This window comes from Thunnus albacares, chromosome 1 (assembly GCF_914725855.1).
Source record: "Thunnus albacares chromosome 1, fThuAlb1.1, whole genome shotgun sequence".
Taxonomy (NCBI): domain Eukaryota; kingdom Metazoa; phylum Chordata; class Actinopteri; order Scombriformes; family Scombridae; genus Thunnus; species Thunnus albacares.
Genome location: NC_058106.1, coordinates 22,478,100 through 22,500,320, shown reverse-complemented (window position 1 = coordinate 22,500,320; position 22,221 = coordinate 22,478,100). Strand labels below are relative to the sequence as shown.

Here is a 22,221-nt window from a genome sequence, read left to right as displayed (position 1 = left end):
TACAATATTTATGGCAATGTTACTTTAAGTTATATAACAACAAAAGATTTCAAATGTGAATCTTTAGGTCAGAGTTTGTGGCGTGTTGTGCATTATGCACATAAATTAGTCAAAGTGTTTGAGATCTGTACATCTGAAATGAGTCACTTTGGACAGTCAATGTTTGAAGTGTGAATGTAAGTGAAATCCAATCCAAAAATAGGTTTCCTATCTTTATTTACAGCATATTAGATGTACAAAACCATAAAAAATATACATACATGTATCATCTAAGACAGGTGAATAGCTCAATTCTATTTTACAAGACTTTTCATTTATTCTGACCTCTGATATCACTGTTACTCAAAAACACATCATTCCTTTGTCCTCAATTCTCAGCAGAGTGAACAGCTGTCTTTGGTTGTTGGTTCACAATTAAAAAAAACAAACAAAAAAAAGAAATTAATGCACACTGGTGTCATTTAGATGGAGCGGTGGTTGTGTCATGAATGTATAAAAAGCCACAATCCATTATTTTTGGAATCTGAAAAGGTTTTTCAGGACAGTTGCGAGCACTGAAACAGGAGCTGCAGTAATTCTATACTGTCAAACATGTAGTCGCTACCAGACATTGTAGTGTTTTTCACCTAAAACTTTTTACATCATATACAAAACATTCATTAGAATAATTGCTTTTGTGGTCCCACTACTTTCTTAGTAGTGCTAATGTTCCTTAGAAAACATTTCGTGCTATAATCATTTCTTTCATTTAGCAGTTTTTCTGTCAGTTCAACTCTACTTGTGAAAGTAGCCTATGTTAAAACTAGATACACACTCTATATACAGTATCACTGAGATTCAGTATATATTTGCTTAGCTACCGTATTTGCTTCTCATCACCATGCTACAAGCAAAAGTCTCATAATGTTAGAATGTACAGCATTTAGCAATATTCAAATACATGAATACCATTAGATGAAAATGCAGAAGACTCTTCAGCAAACAAAATCATAATGAGGCAGACCAGCACTTTGGATTTGCATCCTGAGACGGTGACTTGAAAATTTAAAGGAGGTTATAAAGTCATTACAATTCTTCTAATTAAACACATTTCCAGGCAAAGGGAAGAGATCCTGATGCCTATTTGAGGATGCTCTGCACCACTTTTCTCCCTCTTAAAGCTCCGGTTAAAAGTCCACTTCTTTGACTACTTTCTCCTCGGGGTCGGTTTTATCAGGTGTGCGGTCCACTCTCGTATCGGTCCGTGTGAAAACAGATAACTACAGAATACTCTCAAACTGGAGAGTGGATAAAACAGATACTGTGGCCAGTATCTAAGCTACTGTATGGCAACCGGTGCATCCTAAGGACGCAGGAATCTCAGGACTTTGGAGCGCAGGAAGCGGATGAAGGATTTAGGGAACATTTCTCTTGATTCTTGTGCTGTGTAGTTGAAGAAGTTCTGTGGGTGAGCCAGCACATCAAACAATGCCTTCATGAGCTTCTTGTCCTGGTGAGAAAATGTATTATATTAATGGAAAGCACAAACAAAGCCAATGTGAGCAGCAGGCTGTATTTCTACAAGTCTCCACAAGAGGGCAGTACATGCTCAAGCATGTACTGCCCTCATAAACATATATATAATCCCTAGTGGGTTTTTTTTAAAGGACACATAAAGGAGTGGAGGGTATTATTAATCTGAATAATCAATGTTTAACACAACTTAGTACCGATTTCTGCTATTTAAATACATATTGATTCAATGTTTTTCTACTTCCATTAATATGTGCTACTCAATATAGATACAGAATGACAAGTAAAACACAGATATAGTGACAAAATTTATATGAAACATTTTTATACAGGGCAACATTTCTGCCAGATTTTTCATTTCTACACGTTCCACCGGCTGGCATCATTATTAAATACGACATTTCTGGCCAACTCTGGCCAAAAGTTAAGGTAAAAAATGCAAAAATTATGCTCTTTGTTAAACATTTGTGTTGAACGGGTGTAAACTTCATACCTTCAGAATTTCCTGATGATTCTCTGAAGCATATAATCGCCCATCTCTGACTATGTCTTCTATCAACTCTTGGTAGTCCTCTGAAACAAATAAAGTCCATAAACAGCTTATTAGTGGGACAAATTTAACCAAATATGCGTAACATACAGCAGCATCATCACATCCATAGGACAAGGCATCACATCTCTTCTTACCATCATATGTAACATATGGGACCTGGAAGCCTTTCCCACTGTTCCCCTCATTGGACCTGAACTGTATCCAAAGTCTCTTGGAGCGAGAGGTGAAGGCGATGGGGCGTTCATATGTCTGACAAGTCTCGTAGGTCGTCACGGAGTTGGAGAGTGCTGTGACATCAGAATTAAAAGGACATCCTCCATAACTAGCTTATAACAATAATGCTAGTAGTCTGCAGTAATCCTAACAACATAAATAAGCTTCTGATACACACAAACATGTTGTGCCTAAGAAATTTGTATACAGTTTTGGTCACACAGCTTGTACGCACACTTGTTGTCATCCCTTCTATAAGAGCATTGTGTTGATTTAACATTTAACTTGATTTAGCTTAACCATGATTGCTACATCCCTACCTAACCTACTTAACCTTGATGAGAAACAAAAAAAAGACAAAAAGAGAAACTTCTTCTCTTAACTTTAAAATAAATGATTAAACATGCAGAGTCCAGATTTCACTGATTATTACACACACAGCTCAGACTCACAGCTTTTTCTCATGACTAAATAGTCTCCACACTCGTCCTCAATTGGCAGGAAGATTTCTGGAACGACAATGAGGATCCTGCGTTTGGGCGGAGGGTTGATGGTCCAGGTGCATTCGATATTGGCGGGGTAATTCCCTGGGTAGTTGGGGGACTCGATGTAGCCGGTAAAATCTCCCAGCTCTCCGCCACACTGCCGGTCTGTGAAAAGACACAACTGTGTCAAACAGGCTTTTGGTTCTTCATGTAGCAATATAAATTATCCAGAACTGAATCACTAACTGCTGCCGTATTTCATTGTCTATGAGTAATATAATACACATAAATTCATCACTGTAGTACAGAAATACATACTTTTGCACTGCATGATGTTAGTGGAGCCATCAAAATCAGTGGTGGTATTTCCAGGGCAGGCGACACAGTAGTTCTGACCAAACTCTACTTGATATGTGCCCATGGGGCAGCGAATGCAGCGGTGTGTACTGGTGTTGTAGTAATGTCCCGGAGAGCACTGAACTACAGGAGACAATGATAGTGATAGAGAGGTGTTAGTCAATATAATCCAACAAACAGTCACTGTTGGGTGAACAGTTTGAATCTCCAGTTAGGCTGATTTTAATGTTTTTAAATCAAAAATGCATTGTATCTAGCAAAAACCTCCAGCCTAACCTATAACCACCTAGCAAGAACAGGCTAACATGTAGGATGTGTATTTTTTTCAACTGACTCAAGCACCAAAATGTACAAAAACTACAGCAGCTGCAGAGGGCAGAAAACTTCCTGTCAATGCCAAAAAAATGTTCCACAGACTGTAACACTGTTGTTGACAGGTGAAAACCTTGAAAAGCTAACAAAATATCAAATTTTCTTTTGTCAACAGCTACAGTCTGTCCTTATCTAATAAGTCTGACAGGTTTTCATAAATGTTCTTAGCTCCAAAAGGACCATCTAATCCATCCATTTTGTTGAAACTTGAGAAACAGAACACTAAAGTTATGAGGGTTTTACCCGCCAACAACAATAACACAGATGACTGCCACACCTTTGGTCTCACACTCCTGAAAAGTAGTGGCGCCACTGCGCTTGGTGACCAGGTTTCCTCCGCAAGGGAAGCAGGTGGTGCGTCCCACTTCTGGCTGGTATGTTCCCAGTGGACACGGCAGGCAGGGGATGAAGCCGTCATGAGAGTACTGACCTGGCGAACACTGACCTGAACACACACAAGCATTTGGTTGAGTCAGGGTTCAAATTGCCAAAAGGTTTTCTGCCAAAAAAATCACTCTTACAAACTTTTAGGAGCAAGTTGTACAAGTTAGATTAGTTTTTATCTATGTTGCATGTGAAAAACAGAAAATGCATTCCCTTCCATTAAGACAGGAGTCTAAAGAAAGAAAATTATAGCATGTTTTATCTACAAGTGCACCACCTCTCACACTCTGTATCCCCTGGATGACTAATACAAACTGGGTGCCACTGGGAGTCTGCTGATAGCTCTCCTTGTTTAGTCTGTCAGGGGAGATGGGATCTGGGATTCAGCCACAAAGTGACTGCGATAACAGCAGCGGAGGAGACCAAAACATGATGGCTCCTTCAGCTTTTATTCAGAACTGGAGTTCACCTTTTGAATTCAAATACATCTTCAACATCTAAGCTCAAGCTTCTTTGGCTTTACACAAAGCAGAACATCTGGCAGGGAGAGATCTTTATCAAGGCACCATCGCTTCCTGTGTTGTTCATATTCACTAAACATTTATCTACATTTTGTTTCCTTCGGTGCCTTTATTGCTGTTCCTCCCCTGTGTTTATTTGTTCTAGATTTTATATTTTATTTCCCTTTAGATTATGCAGTTTCAAAGTTTGTTTTTTTATTTCCAAGCTCTTACGATATCAAAGCATGAAAGAAAACCTTTCTCAGATCTTTGATGGAATCTGTTTGTACATCCTCATTATATGATTTTGGTTGGCAGTGAATGTAGGTGAACTGTAGATGTGCTCTGTTCTTATATTATGACGCTGATTACTTCAGAGGATAAGGCAATGTTTTAAACTTTTGTAACAAATTGCCTGAAAAGACCAAAGCAACAACAAGAGCCTGTCTGTGGCACTCAGTCATTTCATTCCTACTGAAGACATTATCCTTTAAAATTGGGTGACAAATAAAAAGTTTTAGGTTTATAAAAGACTAAATAAGAATAAAAACTCTAGTTTTTAGCAAACATTACTCAAAAAAATAAATAGTTGTGTTATATTGAGGTCTATGGCAAAGAGAAATAAGGTATAACAGACTTTGACTACACATAAAACCTGTTAGTAGAATCAATTCATTGTCAGTTTTCATGGGATTTGTTGGCAATAACACCAAACTTACCAGATAAAATGTAATTTTAAATGACATTTTGCAATTAAGGCTGTGTCTTAATTCAAATATCAGTAAGTACAATGTCAAGGAAATCATTAAAATGTCTGATTTCTGCTCTAATCATAGAGATAAAGGCAAACTATTTCATTTGAAAAATGTTCTGTCAATATTATTTCTGTGTTTGTTGTATCTGGATAGCACAGGATAATTTATGTGGGTTGTTTAACAGTGTTTTACCTCCACACTCTGACATGTTTCGAGCCCCGACCACCTTGGAGACTTCTCTTCCTTCAGGTCCAGGACAGACCTCACAAGACATCTGTCCCTCCTCGTCCTGATACGTTCCCGCCGGGCACAAAACACACCTTCCCTGATCGCCGTCGTAGTGCGTCCCAACACTGCAGCTCACTAATAGACAGGTGGGGAATGACACCAGGATAGATGAACGTTTATTTCTGCAATTACTCACTTGTAGTAAGACTCACACAAACCAAACTTCAGAAATGTTTCTACAAGGAGCTGCCAAGCTTGTGGTGGCTTCTCATATCTCTGACAGGTGATAGTTTTGTCTTAGTGCTGCGGAGAGTTCTCTAAACGTGTCTACTATTCTCTCAGAAAGACACGCTCTGAAAGTAGTTAATTCAAGCCAGTGTAATAAAACGTTCTCCTCATAAAATGAAAACAAAGAATTAAGAAACACAAACTCAGTGTTGCGTCTCTATTTGTAATTTACATCACTTTAGCAGACAGATCAGTGTCTGGTGCGTCAGGTAGCGCTCTACTACAAAAACCATGAGAGGGGAGCTAGACAATGTAAAATACAGACATGAATGAACAGCGGTATGCCCTGTGGCTACACATAATCAAACAGTCCTGACCACATTGTAGATTTACACTATAAATACAGCACTTCAGCTGCATGACAAGAACATAAAAGTAACCCAGACTTCATCAGCTGCCTCTCAAGTGTAATCAAACAGGACCATGTAGATACTTGGAAAAGATAAACACAGCGAAGAGTGATTTAACTGCTCAGCATCTTTTAATCATCCAATTAACTGATTCTGATCAATTTTCAAACTGATTCTGATAAAATTATCAGTCTATTAATAGATTTGAGATTTTCACTTGTCTAATAATATTATTGAGAGTGAAAAAATGGACCCTGGCCGTGGGCAGATGGTGAGCACAACATGACTGACAACTTTAAAAATATAATTGACCTTGACGCAGTTTATCACAGCATACAGAGGTGCAGCAAACTGTAGCAAAGCAGGTAGAAACTATAACAGCCCAGTTCAGTTCAACTATGTGGACTCAATAGGGTACAGCCTAAAAAAATACTTTTGTTTTATGGTCTATTTTAGCTGATCACAAAATGCTATTGGCCATGGTATTTTCTGAATATATGGGACTACGTGACAGAAATGTCAGAAAGATGGATAGAAAACTACTCATAAACAGCAACATAAAAAAAACACATCATGCTTACTGATGTGTTATTAAGTACCCATAAACCTTTCTATAACTTGCAATTACGGTAATTATTGTTAAATATATACTTTGAACTTCTAAATCAAGTTATCAGTATACAACCTCTGATAGAGAAGCAGTCATAAATATTGCTAAAGATGTCTGTAATGAATGTTGTATTCTTACTGTGAAAATTGAAAATTGAGAAAAAGACATGTTAATAATCTACAGGGTCCTCATAGACATACAGCTTAAAGAGTATGTTTCTTAATTATATCCTATTTCTTTGCCATTTTATTGGTGCACTGTCTGATTTTTGTGACTAAACGGTGTGGGGCTGTATACTAAAATGAAATAGTTTTGCTCATTACTCATGCTAGATTTAGTCCCATGACCTTAGTTGTCATAAATTTGCAAATCCAACTAAAGGGAATACTTCCACAGAGGAAGCGAACGTTTTATTCAAGCTGGAGCAGTGTTAAAGGATAGGAATGAATTAGGAAATTATGGTATGGAATAATAATTACCAAAAAAAGAGATGAATCAGGATTGGGATATGTTTTCTTTTTTCAATTTCAAGTGGATATTTATTGATAACAAAGGTGAGACATTTAGCTTTTAATTTGTAACAACAATGTTATTACTGAAAATATAACCGTGTTTTCTGCCAAATTTTTACTTAAAATCAAAACAAATAACTTTACATTACAACAAGTAATCACTACAGTAACTAAACACTGTCACTCTAAAGTATTTTTTATGGATCAGCTCTGAATCATATTTTCTTTGGACCAAAGAACTGTTGCGTAATCCTATAAACAAAAACACAAACTGAGACCTTGAGGTCTGCATGATGTGTTTCACATTTCATGCGATGCACTAAACTCATACACATACAGTAAACAACTGACAGGGACACATCAAAATGTAAAAAACCACAGCGCTGAGCTGTTAAAATGCCTTTGCAAACCAAACTAATGCATCCATGAAAAAAACACTGAGACAAAAGAGCACCAAGCCTCTCTCCACAGCTGCCTTTGTGCCCTACATCTGACACGTCCCAGTACTTGATATAACATGGCTGTGCATCAGGGAATTACTTTTAATACCACCATAAGCACGCTCGCCTCTTTTAAAAGCAAACACAGAAGCTAATCAAAGAGAGCATTTCCCTCTTATCTCACAAAAGTGCAAAGGCTTGATTAAAGGGACCAAAGCACCGTTTTGCTTTGGTTCCTCCCACTCAGAGTGATGCCTGTAATTAATTTGGGAATTACTGCGTCTGTCTGATGGTCTTAAGAACTTGACTTGAAAACTGAGGCTGATCTCACACAAGAATAAATCAATGAAATCCCCGGGCCTTTAGTCCAAAATGTGCCTCGGTTGTAGCCTTTAAGCTGTAGTAGAAAACCACTATCTCTAAAAGCTTGACACACAAAAGCTTTAACGTAGATCCATTATACGTGGCTCAGCAAATTGTTAGATTTTCCTTTAAAGAAAGAAAATGTAATTCTCTCAAGAGCAGTTCATTTTTTGAAGCCTATTGTTTATTCTGAAAGACCATGAGGAGCCATCATAGCATTGTCCTCTAACAGCTTTTATTTGACAGAGGGAAGCAGTGAGAGAAGAGAGAGAGTAAGAGTGAAAGAAAAAAAAAACCTTGAAGCCTTTCAAATGCAAAGAACGCTTCTATAGAGTCCTCGAATTGATGGCCCCAAAGAGGTTTAAAAGACCTTTCACCTCTATTCAAGTCCTCAGTCTTTGCCTATTTGATGACATAGGAAAACACTACGGTATCACAGTGGTAAGGAGCTGAACCCAATAAAAGGGGTCAGGTTTCTGAATCCCCCCATTCTGCTTGGCCCAATCGCTGCTTGCGCCCATCAAGCAGAGGCCCAAACAGCTGATGCTAATTGATTCCCATGGTGTGGCTGAAGTCAATTCTCTTTAGCAGTTTAGTGGCTGGGGGTCATGCAAAGTGGCCCCAGCTGGGGGGCAGGGGGGACGCAGCACTCAAACTGCCAGCTTGAATCAACAGCACTTCCTAAACATCTTCAATGTTAAAACAAACATGCAAACAAGTTGACTACAACGGTCAAATAGACGCGAACGCGTGGACGCGCACTAGTCACAGCAACCCTGGAACTTTTTAATTTTTGACCTGCTCACACTTGTTCACACAGTCACATGCTGACAATGTTAAGCTAAAAAGTTACAAAAAGAAACAACTGAATGACAAAATAGTTGCATAATTAATAAACTAAATGATCCATAACAGGTATTTAACCAGAATCAATGACCAGGAATATAAAGAAATTCAACCAGTAACCTGAACGCATCACAGAATGAGAGTAGAAATGCTTAAAAGGGTGCACAGAAGTGAAAGCACATTTCTCCAAATGCATAGGAGGCTGCGTTGTCGTGGAGGGATACACTCCCTCTGAGGCAGTGAGAACAAGACTCAAATGGGGTTTTCAATGGAGTGGGCAAACTGAAAAGGACTAAACTGCACTCAGAGCTAAGCCAGGGCGGGAGATGGGGGAGGAGGGGAAAATATAGCTCCTTTAAAGAGCTGGAGTTTAAGAATGCCTTTCAGCCCCCCCCCACCCCTCTCTCTCCTCTCCCAAATTACATGTCTACACCCCTGCCATGGCCAATAGACTGCTTAATGTTGACCTGAAAGTGTAGTGGGGGAGTTAAGGAATCAAGACACTTAACACTGAGAGATAAAAATTGTGAACTGGGACTGTTTATGTTTGTATCATGTCAGCTCAGCTTAACAGCAGAAATAACTTAAATGTTAATGTGGAGGCCGAAAAAACATAGTGATACAGGGAGATATGTGCAACACAAAGCAGATGGATTCTGAGACATTTTTAAACAAACATCTTCGGAAACTGCAGCGTAACTGAGTTGTTTTGGTATCCAATAAAAATGAACAAACCTAGAGAGGAAGAATAACACCACCATCAGCCCCATCCTTCAGTGGAGGATGGTGGTTTAAAAGGGGAAAACAAAAAACACTTGAAGAGTTGTGTGAGGTTTACTTAAGATCTTGAGATTAGGCCTACATCAGATTCCAACATCTTCAACACTGGTGGTAGACATGTGCGTATATCGAACAAAAATGCATACCATTTGAACAAATATTTAGACATTTCAACAGAGGAAAGGCACCAGTTTCATGTAGCAGGCAGCAAACTTACTGTGAGGCCCGAAACTAGGGGCGCACAGTTGCAACAGCCAGAGAAAACACATGCCAGCCTTCAGCTCAGTAACACTGACAGTGTGCGGTCTTACTTAATGAACATTTGCTCCATTGCAGGTTGTATATAAAACTCAAACGAGAGGCAACAGCTACCACAGGACCTGCCATCAGCCCTCATGTTACACTCTTATCACAGAGAGATGCTGGAAGATCTCACAGCTTAGAGGGCCAACAACAGTCTCTCTGTTCTTCCAAGTGAGCTCTCTCTCCCCTCCAACTAGCTCATTACAGCATGTCTGCAAACCAAATATGGCACTCATCTGGCCAACACCTGCTCCAAATCCAATCATTAAACCAGCTTGTCTAAATATATCTCACTGGCATGGATTATTTCAATTACTTAAAGACATGACTATGAGTCTACTGTGTGTATAGGCCTAGTCAGAGCCATTGCTGCCTTTTTGTTTGACAACAGTGTCTGGATCTGTGCTCTTGAGAGATGAAAAACATCAACATTTCCAATAGAGGTGATGTCTGGCTGGAGGGTGCATGTCCTGACCTTTATCATGGTTTCTGCATTGGATAACAGGTAAATACAAAAGCCAAACTCACCACACTTCCTGCCCACCAGCACCTGACCCGCCACACAGTGGCCTGGCAGTTCTGCCTGCTGACCCAGACTCTTGGCGAGCTCGTAGTCGGAGCCGGCAAAGTGGAGGTGGAACTGTTCCCGGTTGATGGACTTCCTCAGGGTCCTGATGGTCTTCCTGAGCCTCTTCTCTGACCGTCGACGCACACAATTCAGGTCACAGCTCTCTGCTGAGAGAAGCACTACATACCACAACTGCCTCCAGAGAAAATATAATCTTGTACACCTGTAGTACATTCATGTCTGGATGCTCACATGCTGATCTAGGCATGCACATAAACAAATGCACCATCAAGTCATGGAAAGAACAATCTTGGCCACCATTTGTAAAGAATTCAAATTAAAAAAACAAAAACACCTCAACCCTGTGCCCCAAACTAGAGCCCACCACCATCGCCAAGTCAAAACAGGAGATACTTTAACGGTTTGGTTTGTTAAGTGACAGAAAGCGCCGAAAGAAATAGGGGGAGAACAAGAAGCAGAGGTTGCAGGCAGGCAGGCAGGCAGGAAGCACAGAGAGACCAACCTGTTACCTCCTCTAGGTTCACATCCAGCTCAAACTCAGCTGTGATGGAGGAGCCGTCCTCCTCTCCTGCTTTCCTGCCGTGGCGGCTGCGTGGACGCTGCCCGGAGGGGGTGCAGCGGAGGCTCACGTAGCTGAATTGGACATTTTCAGTGAAGAGGAACCTGCTATCTGTGGACATGGGAGACAACCACCCCCCGACGACCACATCACATCCAGCAGACACACACATACAACACAAACAATCGCATAATTGTTAAAGAAAATCACAGCTAGCATAACAGCAAAGTAACAATAAACTAATTTAATGTTGATAATAACGCCACTCCATACACAGATTGTTTAAAACAGCCCTTGTACGCAGTTAATATGATCATCTTTGTGCATGTAGACTGGAAAATGGAAAAGAATGGGATGTCACTGTGACAATTTCCTTTATTTGAAACAATTTTGTGCCCTTTCAGTGGATGTGAGGGATGTAAAAGACCATGCCGAAACCCTCTGGAGAAGCAAAATAATCCTACAATCGGAAACTCATTTGATTGATGGCTAGGTCAGACCCAACTGAAAAGCATGCTATGGCTAATTACATCCTCCCCTGTCACTGCCAAACAAAGTGCTGCCCTGAGACGTTCAAGACACTGAAAACCACATCACTTTCCCCACAAACTTCTTTCACATTTGCCTTTGGTTTTTTGGTTTACTTTGAAGGAGCCTTCAGGTCTGCTTTATCTTCTCAAGATTGTGGCTTGAGATGCTGGCAGTTTTCGGTAAACCCAAAATGTTTTCTAACCAGTGACATGAAGGAACTATAATTTTAATCTTTGTCTATCTGTAATCTAAGTCTTGTATTTTGAGGAACTGTTAGGCTTGTTGTGTGGCAACCTCTGTACCTGAGCGTGCTGAGTTCAAGCTCTCCTTGAGTCTGTCTTGACTCCGTTTTAAGTTGCACTTTGTAGTGCCAGACTTGAAAGTGGCTGTGGTCTTAATGCGTGGAACACTGGACATTTCTGGACCTGCAAGACAGAGGAACAAAGAAATCTCATCATTTTGATCAACTTAAACACCAACTGAAAACAATCAAAGTGCGAGTTGTTCTTGAGTTGCTGTTTTGTGTGGCAGAGAGGAAAGAGAGAAGCTGATGTAAATCTGTGATCTTTTGTACTTGCCTAAGCAATGCGAGCCACTGTTGTTCTTTTGTGCGTCAGCCAAGCAGGGCAAAGGCATTCCACAGGTCACAGTGTAGGAATCCTCCGTCCCTGAAAACACACAAGAGGCCGTGACACAGAGACCAACACAGACAAAAGTTTGGGCCACAAAAGCCAAGTCGGTGAGAGCAAACAGGCAGCATGTAGGAACATGAAGCGTTGCTCTGCAGAAGGATGTTGACAACTATTCACACAACTAGACCTTGAGCAGGTTGACTTACTGACTAATTATGTGTCCATTAGCATGTTTTAATTCTGCTCATCATTCAGTACTGTGGCGAGCTGTGTTTCCTAAACACAGTTATAGCTGTGTCCCCTGGAACCTGTAATTTAGGTCTTGCTTGCTTTCATGACCAAAATGTAATGATGTGCTTGACTGAGGTGTATCATGTCATGTCAACTGATTGGATCAGACGTGTTGCAATGAAGAAGTGACTGTTCTGACTATTCAACCAACATAATGACCCAAATGTAGTTCATTCACCCTTTACAATGTTTCAAACTTATCTGCTGGCAAACAATCACCAAACAATATCCAAATTTAAGTGTACACCAACTTTTATCAAGTAGAAATTTAGCACTGGTGGCTAGACTTGGTGCTTTACTCAACACTTTCTACAGCTGCTCGACCTCCATCTCTTCACTTCATGCCTGCTATTAGACTATGTTGAATGAATGATTAGATTTTGGTGTTTAACCATCAAAATGTTAATCATTACTATGCACTTGATGTTGCCTTTTATGCTGCCTCAGAACTGCAGCAACATAAAAGGTGCTGTAAATGGAGGAATGATGAAAGCTGTCAATGTGAAACAGCTGCAGGAAGTTTTGAGTAGGCCACAAAGGGTAGCCATTAAGGACTAAATTGTTGTTTAATTACATAGACGCGGACATTTTTCTGCGCTTTTTTTATCCGCAGAATCTGCATGTTTCTGTTTGAAATATTGTAAGGATGAAGAAAACTTCATTACAGGTCTGATGAAGTGCACCATATGAAAGCAGAACGGTGAGAACATAATGATGCTTTCATCTGTTTGATAATTAATAAGAGCAGCAACATAGGCAGGAGTGTAACAAAACTGACAGTGACTTATGTTATGCAAGAGCTATTGTATGAACAGTAGTTTTGTTAGTTTTAGTTAGAAATATGCTCATTGGACAGTTTCTCGTCACAGCAGGCACAGCACAGCCAAAGCCTGCTATGTGAACATCTGGCTTGAGCAACTCACCACTGCTGAAATGAACTTGGGACTGGCATGTCAGGAAGCAGCGGTCCCCTCCCTCCTGCTTACTACAGTTCAAGGTAGGTTTAGAGGGGGGTTTTGCAGGTGGTAAACCCCCAGCCTCTAGATAGAAACCACAATAAAACTCCAAGGTAAAAAAGAAAAACTTATGACTGTAACAGGGAGGAAGAGGTGGCACAGAAAGAACAACAACAAACAAGTTCAACATCTTGACAGCGACAACCACACTGTAGAATTTTGAATATTTTTCTCAAGCACAAGAAAAACCAAGTGACAGAGAATTAAAGAGAAAAAGAGAACAGAATTCAAAGTATCTCCTGTTTTTGTCCCCCAGGTTTTAGTCCAAAATGTGAATGTCATATACGTTTTCGTCACACAATTTCCAAAGAGTCAGCCTCTCATACAGAGGAGGCACTGGCTTACCAATACAGTCCTTTTTGTTCCAGTGTAGCTTATAACCAAGATGGCAAAAGCATTCAAATCCACCCATGGTGTTCTCACAACCCTGCTCACAACCGCCGTTGTTCACACTGCATTCATTTATATCTGAGACCAAAGAGGAAAATCATTATTAGAATTACAGGTTATGTTTTTTCCAGAACATCAATGGACATGTTCCCATTTTGGTAACACATCTCTCATGTGTTACCCTCGAGTTGTTACTGTATGTGTAGCCCCCCCCCCCCACCCAACTTTGTCTCACCTCCGCAATGGGCCAGTCCATACATGGTGTAGCCTTTGTTGCACAGACATTGAAAACCACCAGGAGAGTTCACACACGTGTGATCACATGTCCGCTCAAAAAAACACTCATCTATATCTGTAATCAAAATCACACAGATGACATAATAGCAGGGCAGTCAGTCGCAATCTTCATCAGGAGGGATTTCCCACCCACAGACACACATTTACATTTGATCCTGAATCCTCCCATTAAATGAAATGCAATGTTGTGTGTGTTACATTAGGGAAGAGAGTATGAACTTATGAAAGTAATTACAGGTAAAAAAGAAGGCAGCGAGACGCCTTACAGTTTATTGCAGTTGCATCAGGTCAGCATCATTGAAGGAACAGACCCTGATCCATTACCAAATATCAAAACACAGGAATGGAAGCTGCAATCACTCTCACATTGATTGACAGATCTTTAATGTTTTATGATGTTTTAAAGGTTTGATTAAATCTGCATTAAAACCAACTTATATTCCAATCACTTGAAAAACAAACAAAATCCTGACTTTTGCATGTTCACTATCTATAGGTCAAACTCTATAATTATACATGTGAATATACTTTAATTTACATGATCAAAAATGATGGATTGGGCCCTTTGGAATCACAAGAAATGATATACATGGGAACGATGGATGTCCCAAATGTCTCCTTCTGACATGCCACTCTGACTTATGCATCACAACTTTGTCAAAATCTATGTCGACTGTCCATAGTTTGAGGAAAACAGTCAGAAGCTGTTTCTACCTTGACAAGAACGTTCATCTGTCAGCAGCTTGAAACCTTTTCTGCAATTGCACTCAAAGCTGCCAATGGTGTTCCTGCAGAAGTGTTCGCAACCGCCGTTATGAAGCTCACACTCATCGATATCTGTGGGAAAGAGGTGATAGTCTGGCATCACTTTAACAAGACTTCCTACACAAATGCGCAACTCATGCTCCTCTCTTGGAGGTTTTCAGCGGACTTAGCAGTCTAACCTTTGCACGTTTTTCCATCCGGCTGCAGTGTGAAGCCGATTGGGCAGCTGCAGCGCACGCCTGTGGATGTGTCTTTACAAGTGCAGTCACACCCCCCATTGTTCACAGCACAGGTCTCTGAAATTACAGCATACAATGTGAATGTATATGAAAGACCTTTCTTCATGTGAAAGACGTTATTCCACAGGATACCGGATTCTCGGTATAAAACAGAACATTGAATTTCTGAGCATCTAGCTTGCAAAACACCTGGACTGTAGAGATGATGTAATACTACTCTACATTATAGACATTTTGCATTATTAGTTTAAGTTCTTGGAACATTTGAAGCTGTGAAAAATATAGAATTCATATTATTAAGCATTTATAATTGCTCGTAGATACAGACAAATGAGGACTGTTTGGAAGGACAACTTGTACATAACACCATACACTGGCTTACTGTAACAACATGTATTATTTATAACACAAGACCAGACTCCCAGAGCTCATGTTCTAGCCATGTACTTGGTAAAGTGCTGAAAATATAAAGATTTATATGTATAGAGTGACCCAAAATCACACAACTGATAAATACTAACTATACAAGAAAAGATTCACACTCTACCCTTCCCAAATGGAAGGAAAATGTGAAATGTACCACATTGTCACAAATGCATATTTTTCCGGGGGGAAGCTGGGGGCGAGAGAGCGAGCGCGTAGTCATTTCACAGTTTGCTCAAAAGACTGAGGAATGCGTTGGTTTACTAGACATTACTCCTCTCCCCTGGTTAACACCCCTGAGTGGTTCCTGGCAGCTCAACATGCGGTCACGTACAGCACAAAATTGGGCTGTTAGCCTCATTTGGTTTCAGTTTATCTGGCGCAGGAAGAAAATGAATTTAGGAGTGTACTTCTCACCCATTAAGAGTCTCCGTTTGACCCGTTTGTCCACCTCAGTAAAGGATGTGGCATTATGGTCTGAGGCTTCGGTGGTGGCTTCATCTCGCTCTGTGACCCAAAACAAATCAAAAATACAATAAAAAAATGGTACACAAAGTCACCACATTTACAACATAAAACAAGCGCTGTGACTTTCCTGTTCACTCTCAGGAAGTCGTCTTAAGGTGAGCACCTCTGGGTGTTTGTGGTGGTCACCTTTCAGTAACCAGATGCATGTTTACACTTGTGATATTCAACTTGTAGTGGCTTGGTGTTTGTCAGATAACAGCAGCACATCAGGAAAGTGAATCTGGAGACAACCCTGCAGTGATACGCCTGGACCTCACACACGCTGGTGCTGCAGAGAACAATATTACCTGATATCTGAAGGCTGATCCTTATCCTTCATAACGATTGTAAGGAAAAATGTACTCTGCATAACAGAAGAACTGACACACAGAGATGTTTCCAGTTACTGTGTTTTCATTCATTCATCAAGATAACAGCTGCTTTACTAAAGAAACGAAGTTTGCTGGCCCTGGAGTACGCACTTAAGTTTTTGTTCTATTTTGATTTTAAGAACAATTAATTCTGAGAAACAAGAACCCAAAACATAAACAGAATCACACCTCTGTCATCCAGTTTTATTTATACATGTATGAATACAACCAGCCAACACTGTCAGATTATTGCTGACAAGATACACTGAAAAACGACTTTAACAACCAGTTTTAACATCCAGTTTTCCCCTTTTGTTTTCCCTTAAGTAGCTTTAAGGTTGTAAAACATAATCTTCTGCATTGTCTGATAGAATTCGGGTACAGTATAATCTGTATCAGCTTGCTTCAGCTCTTAATTTAAGTTATAGGATGTTTACACTGAGTGAAACATTCAAACCAAAGATACCCTTCCATTTATTTATATTCTGGTGGTCTTCAACATTATTTTTATACACATTTCCCAAAAATCTATCCTGACATATTTTGTCTTTTTGGAAACTTTTGAAACTCCCCTAGAATCTAAAATAAAATTCTGTGACTTTTAGCAATGTTTTTATAGATATAGCATAGTACGATGTGCAACGACTGACCTACTGGCAGGTCAGTGGGGTTTAAGAGGTTAAGACAATATGGCCACATCCTCCACAGGATTAAGATGTGACTTTAAAGGACAGTTTTGAAAATGGATGTGAGAATATTAGAGAAGACAGAATTGACAGACTACATACAGAACTTTGACAGCAGCATTATGTTTTACATGTTTTTACATTGCCGGTGTTGAGCAACTAACAGTGTCCTTACCTACACACGACCTCCTGTCAGGCTGCAGGGTGTACCTGACGTGACACTTGCATATGGGACCATTCTCTGTGTCCTCACAGGTGTGCTGGCAGCCCCCGTTGCCGTGGTTACACGTTACTGCCGGGTCAACAACATGCAACTATGAGCCAAACAGTCAGTGCAACATTTGAAGCCATCTGTGTGTGCTTGTGTGTGTGTGTAGGCAGGTGTGTGGTGTAAAGTTAGCTTCATGCCGTTGAGCACATACAGATGCAGCCTCTCTGGTTCCTGGCCAGCTCGAACCCTGGACGACACTCACAGGCAACGCCCCCCTTGGGTGTCTCTTTGCAGATGTGGGCACAGCCGTGCTCCTTATTCATACAGTTGAGGCCCTCTGGGATAGAGAGAGGTACACAATGAAGCTCTCCTACAGTGACTGACCGGCTACACACAAAGGCACTCATACTGAGAGATTAGTCTGGCCAACCTCAAAGACACTGATTGTTCTCACGCTTTACACAATCCAAAAACATCAACCACCGTGTTATTTCTAACACCTCTGGAAAGAAAAGGAAATATCGCAGAAGTTGTCTAAAAGCTCATCTCTTGAAAACAACAGAAACAGTCCTTGCGTCTATCACATCCTCAATAATGCTTTGAGCTAGAAAATGAGACATGTAGCACCATTTATATAGATGGGTCACAGCTGACTGGATCAGCCCGCAGGATTTAAAAGGGTTGTCAAGACCCGATGAAGTGGAAAGCACTTGCATTTTAGTTCAGTTCAGTCAAGAAGACAAAACAAAGGCACTTCAGTCTAATCTGTGACACAGACCACATAGACCCGAGTGTTGCAGTTATTAACTTATTTTGTTCTCCGGGACACACAGATCCTTTTCCCACAGCATGTTGCTGCTGCAGATAAAAGCTCAGAGACGGGAGCCAGCTTGAGGCTGTCAGCCCTCATTGTGCCGTCAATCTTAGATTTGTATGAGAATGTTGTAGAATTTGCTACATACGGCGTGACTGAATTAGCACATACAAGCATACACAAAAACACACACATGATAAATAAACTATAATTTACAAATAATAAACTCAAAATGGACAAGGCACCGTTGAAAATTTCACTTACTGCAGATCTTTTAAAACAGCGATTTAATGCTGTTGGAGCTGCCACAAAACTGTCTTCAATTGTACTTCACGCTCATCTGTGCTGTCAAGCTAGGAGATACAGGCACGGCTGCTGTTTACAGAACAAGTGTGCCTGTCGTACACTCACCCACAGAGCGGTGGATGCATGTGTGCTGGTTGTCGCTGAGGAAGAAGCCCTCTTTGCAGCGGCACTCATAGCTGCCCATGGTATTGACACAAGTGTGTTGGCACCCTCCATTGTTGAACTTGCATTCATCCACATCTGCAGGATATCACATTGATTTCATTAATGAATAGTGTTTACGCTACTATGAAGAGTTTTTTTTTTTATTCAAAACTGAGCTTGTCACTTATTTAAATCAAATAAGGCAGTTTTGTCTGTGTTTACAAACATTGCAAGTATAAGTAAAGCTTTTCTAGTCAAATTTCAAACAAATATTTATCAGTCTTTTAAATGATTGCATGAACAAAACCAGAACTGTGCATATTGGGCAACATTTTTGCAAATTTACAAGAGAGGGCTCAAGAAAAGAACTCTGAGTTAGTGTGAGAAACTTCACATGCAGCCAACACAAAGTGTTAACTCTGCCAACAGGTTTGATGATTCAAGCTCTCTGTCTCACACAAAAAAGGCGTTTACTTTAGTGGTGTAAAACTGATCTTACCTAGACAGTTATGTCCATCGTGTGCCAAATTGAATCCGTCATAGCAAGTGCAGCGATAATTGCCTGGTATGTTGTTGCATTCGTGTACGCAGCCACCATTGTACTCCAAGTCACATTCATCTATATCTGAGAAGTAAACACCACATAAATCAATGTTCACCTACTGAGAAACAGGTTTAAAGAACAAGAACTTGAGTGCAATAGAAAGATATATAGTGTATATTTTAAATATAATAAATGGGTACCAGTATCATAGCAAATTGTGTGCCAATATATGTATTAAGAATTGATACATACAGATTAAAAAAAAGAGTATGATATGGCAATTACAAACATGCAGTCTGTTTTACAGACATAAAACTATCCAAAAGGCCACTCAGCATTAAAATATGAGACTAAACATCCAAACTCAGTGATCCCAGCTTGACAATTAAATATTGGTGTTTGGTAACCAGATATGAATGTGAAGCAAACAGATCGACAAAAAGGAGTTCACAATTACCTTCACAGTGTTTCCCATCTCCTTTAAAGCCTGCTTTACACGTGCACTTGTAAGAGCCTTGGGTAGTCTGACAAATAGCATCAATGTGACAGCCATCACTTCCCTCGGCACAAGGATCTGCTGGAAGCCATATAGGTCTAATAGGTTATGACTGCTTAAACACTTCAAATATGACATTTAATATGTATTATTTAAAATAACGCTTAATAACGTTGTCATATTTTACAAGCGTATGCTAAAACCATCAGGTAAGACAACTAGGATTTTACTGACAAAATCCGACTAAAACATAAACTATCTTAATAATAACAGCAGCCCACAAGCAAATTGAAAACTAATCTTAGACTGAATGAATAAGTTACAGACAAAACAAACTTGTATTATAAACTCATGCGTACAGGGAGCACATCAGTTCCTACAGCGACAATGGTACTGAAATGGTAATTTCAGTTTTTTATACAGCCACACATTTAAAAACTAAAAGAAAATGTTTAAGTCATCGCAGTGGAAACAACAAGAGCGCACTCCTGAAAGCGTGCGTAAAGTCTCCACGGCTGGAAAACACAACACACATACACATGCACACACACACACACACACATACACACACACACACACACACACACACACACACACACACACACACACACACACACACACACATACACACACATTATAGTCCCACCTCGAATCTCTGGAAGCGCTGCGCTTTGGCGACTATTTAACAAGAGCAAAAACAAACAAAAGTCCCTTGCAGCCCAAATAGCTCCCATGGTGATATGATCCAAGTTTAGAGGTCTTCTCAAAAGGACGCGTACGCACTGAAGTCGTGACCGAGCGTCCGCCTCATTTTCATTCTAGCCTGTCAATCTGCTTCACAAGGGGCTTTTGAAAAGAGAAAGGAGTGAGTAATAGTGTGTGTGTGTGTGTGTGTGTGTGTGTGTGTGTGTGTGTGTACGTGTGCGTGCACGTGTGTATGTGTGTGTGTGTGATTGAGAGAGCGCGTGCACGAGAAAGTGAAAAACCCGCTTTTTGAAGCAGAGCTGCGTCAAGTCATTGTGATCGCCAGTGACGCAACGGAAGTAGCGAGACTTTACGTAAAACACGTAACAATGTCTATGCGCGTAAGAGGCTTTTATTCTGAAAGCCATGACCACACTTCCTTTTCACGTATCGATAACTTGACCTATTTTAGTTCTTTAAAAGTCTGTAAACACGGCATTTGGTGTCTGTCTTAGAAAGATAAACTAATGAAATAAAAAAGAACGCATACATATAATACAGCCATATAATCTAAGTGATTTCCGTCAGTGACGGTTGGTTAGCCAATTTAGCTACCTACCAAAAGCTAGCTGTTAGTCCTGAAAGATTTGATTTGTGGTAGGTCGCTCGACACTTTTAATAGGACTAAGTGTCGCTCAACAGAAATTAAAGAGTCGCACGACGTTTCCAATTTATGCCTTGGCTAAAGGTTTCGGTCGTCTCCATGGTAACCACACGCTACCGTCCAGCCGGCTTGTTTAGTTACATTACATCATCCCGACCGGGACTAATTAAAGAAGACCGTTACAAGTTATCTAAAGTTACCTTACAGACTAAAATATGAATAAGGAAGATCAATGAAAGCTACAGTCTCCATGGCGACGTTAGTAACACTACCCAGTCAAATTGCGCGACAAAATATGACGGTGTCCGCGACATAACAAAATTCCCAAGGTGCGCAACATGAAAGGAAAGTATCGAGCGACACTTTTTTCTGTCGAAAATACGTCATTTCTGTCGAGCGACACTTATCTAAAGTGTCGAGCGACCTACCATAAATAACGTTAGTCAGTCAAACAACGTGGTTGCTAGGAAACACACGTTTGTCGGTTTTAACGGTACATGGCCGTTAAAAATGTAGGAACTCTCCGTTATATGCAGTTTATTATTCTACTACGGTGATAGATCCTGAACTAAAAACTAAAAAACGTATCTAACATTAAACACAGACGACGAACGCCGCGTAGCTCGTGTTCTGTTACTGTTTCAAAGAAATTATTTTTATTTCATTATTTTTCCTTCAAACTATAACGCTAACTAAACACGAAAAGCTTAAAAAAAACCTTCCCAACATAACTGGCTGTAAAAAAATGTATTTCCAGGCGAGTCCTCGGCAGGTCTCGTTTCTGTCGGTAACGAAGTGTTATACCACATTGTGACCCATCAGATTCTGTGACCTAGATTACGAATTTCAGCTACATTGCCGCTAAATATATTTTTTTAAACCATAGTTTATCACATATTGTATTTAGATAGATGATACCAAAAACGGTACCTCCATAGTAGATAGATAGTAATAACTGTAGAGAAAAAATGGTGAGTCTATAGAGGGTCACAGATTTTGATAGCCAGCATTTAAATACCACTTTTGGGTAATATGTGGAAAAGTACGATTAAGAATGTTACAATTTAGTTCAACACCTGTAAACCAATTTAATGAAACGTAAGAGGAAAACTCAAATAACCATAAGTAAACTTCACCACAGCAGTGTGTTCAAAGTGCGTTGATTCAAAGCCTTCCCCTGTGTGGCTCTTGTGCTCCATCTACTGGTCCGA

General features: G+C 40.1%; 1 protein-coding gene across 5 annotated transcripts; it reads right to left on the bottom strand.

The window, feature by feature from the left end:
* Positions 1-202: 202 nt before the first annotated feature.
* scube2 (signal peptide, CUB domain, EGF-like 2) lies at positions 203-22,123 on the bottom strand. Of its 5 annotated transcripts, none has more exons than XM_044350090.1 (23): positions 20,309-22,123; positions 19,624-19,743; positions 19,122-19,247; positions 18,584-18,718; positions 17,570-17,695; positions 17,323-17,439; positions 16,001-16,090; positions 15,101-15,217; positions 14,871-14,993; positions 14,095-14,211; positions 13,815-13,937; positions 13,377-13,493; positions 12,109-12,198; positions 11,833-11,955; positions 10,943-11,110; positions 10,380-10,583; positions 5,324-5,494; positions 3,770-3,937; positions 3,082-3,243; positions 2,731-2,928; positions 2,200-2,352; positions 2,006-2,085; positions 203-1,489 (listed from the first exon to the last, which is right to left on the bottom strand). In XM_044350090.1, the coding sequence occupies exons 1-23, from the start codon at positions 20,394-20,396 to the stop codon at positions 1,343-1,345; spliced, it is 3,063 nt and encodes a 1,020-aa protein (XP_044206025.1). In that variant the 5' UTR covers positions 20,397-22,123; the 3' UTR covers positions 203-1,342. The 5 variants fall into 5 exon arrangements, with proteins under 5 accessions (XP_044206025.1, XP_044206011.1, XP_044206017.1 ...); XM_044350076.1 differs by having other exon boundaries at positions 10,380-10,586; positions 20,309-22,122; XM_044350082.1 differs by having other exon boundaries at positions 10,380-10,586; positions 19,624-19,740; positions 20,309-22,122.
* Positions 22,124-22,221: the final 98 nt, after the last annotated feature.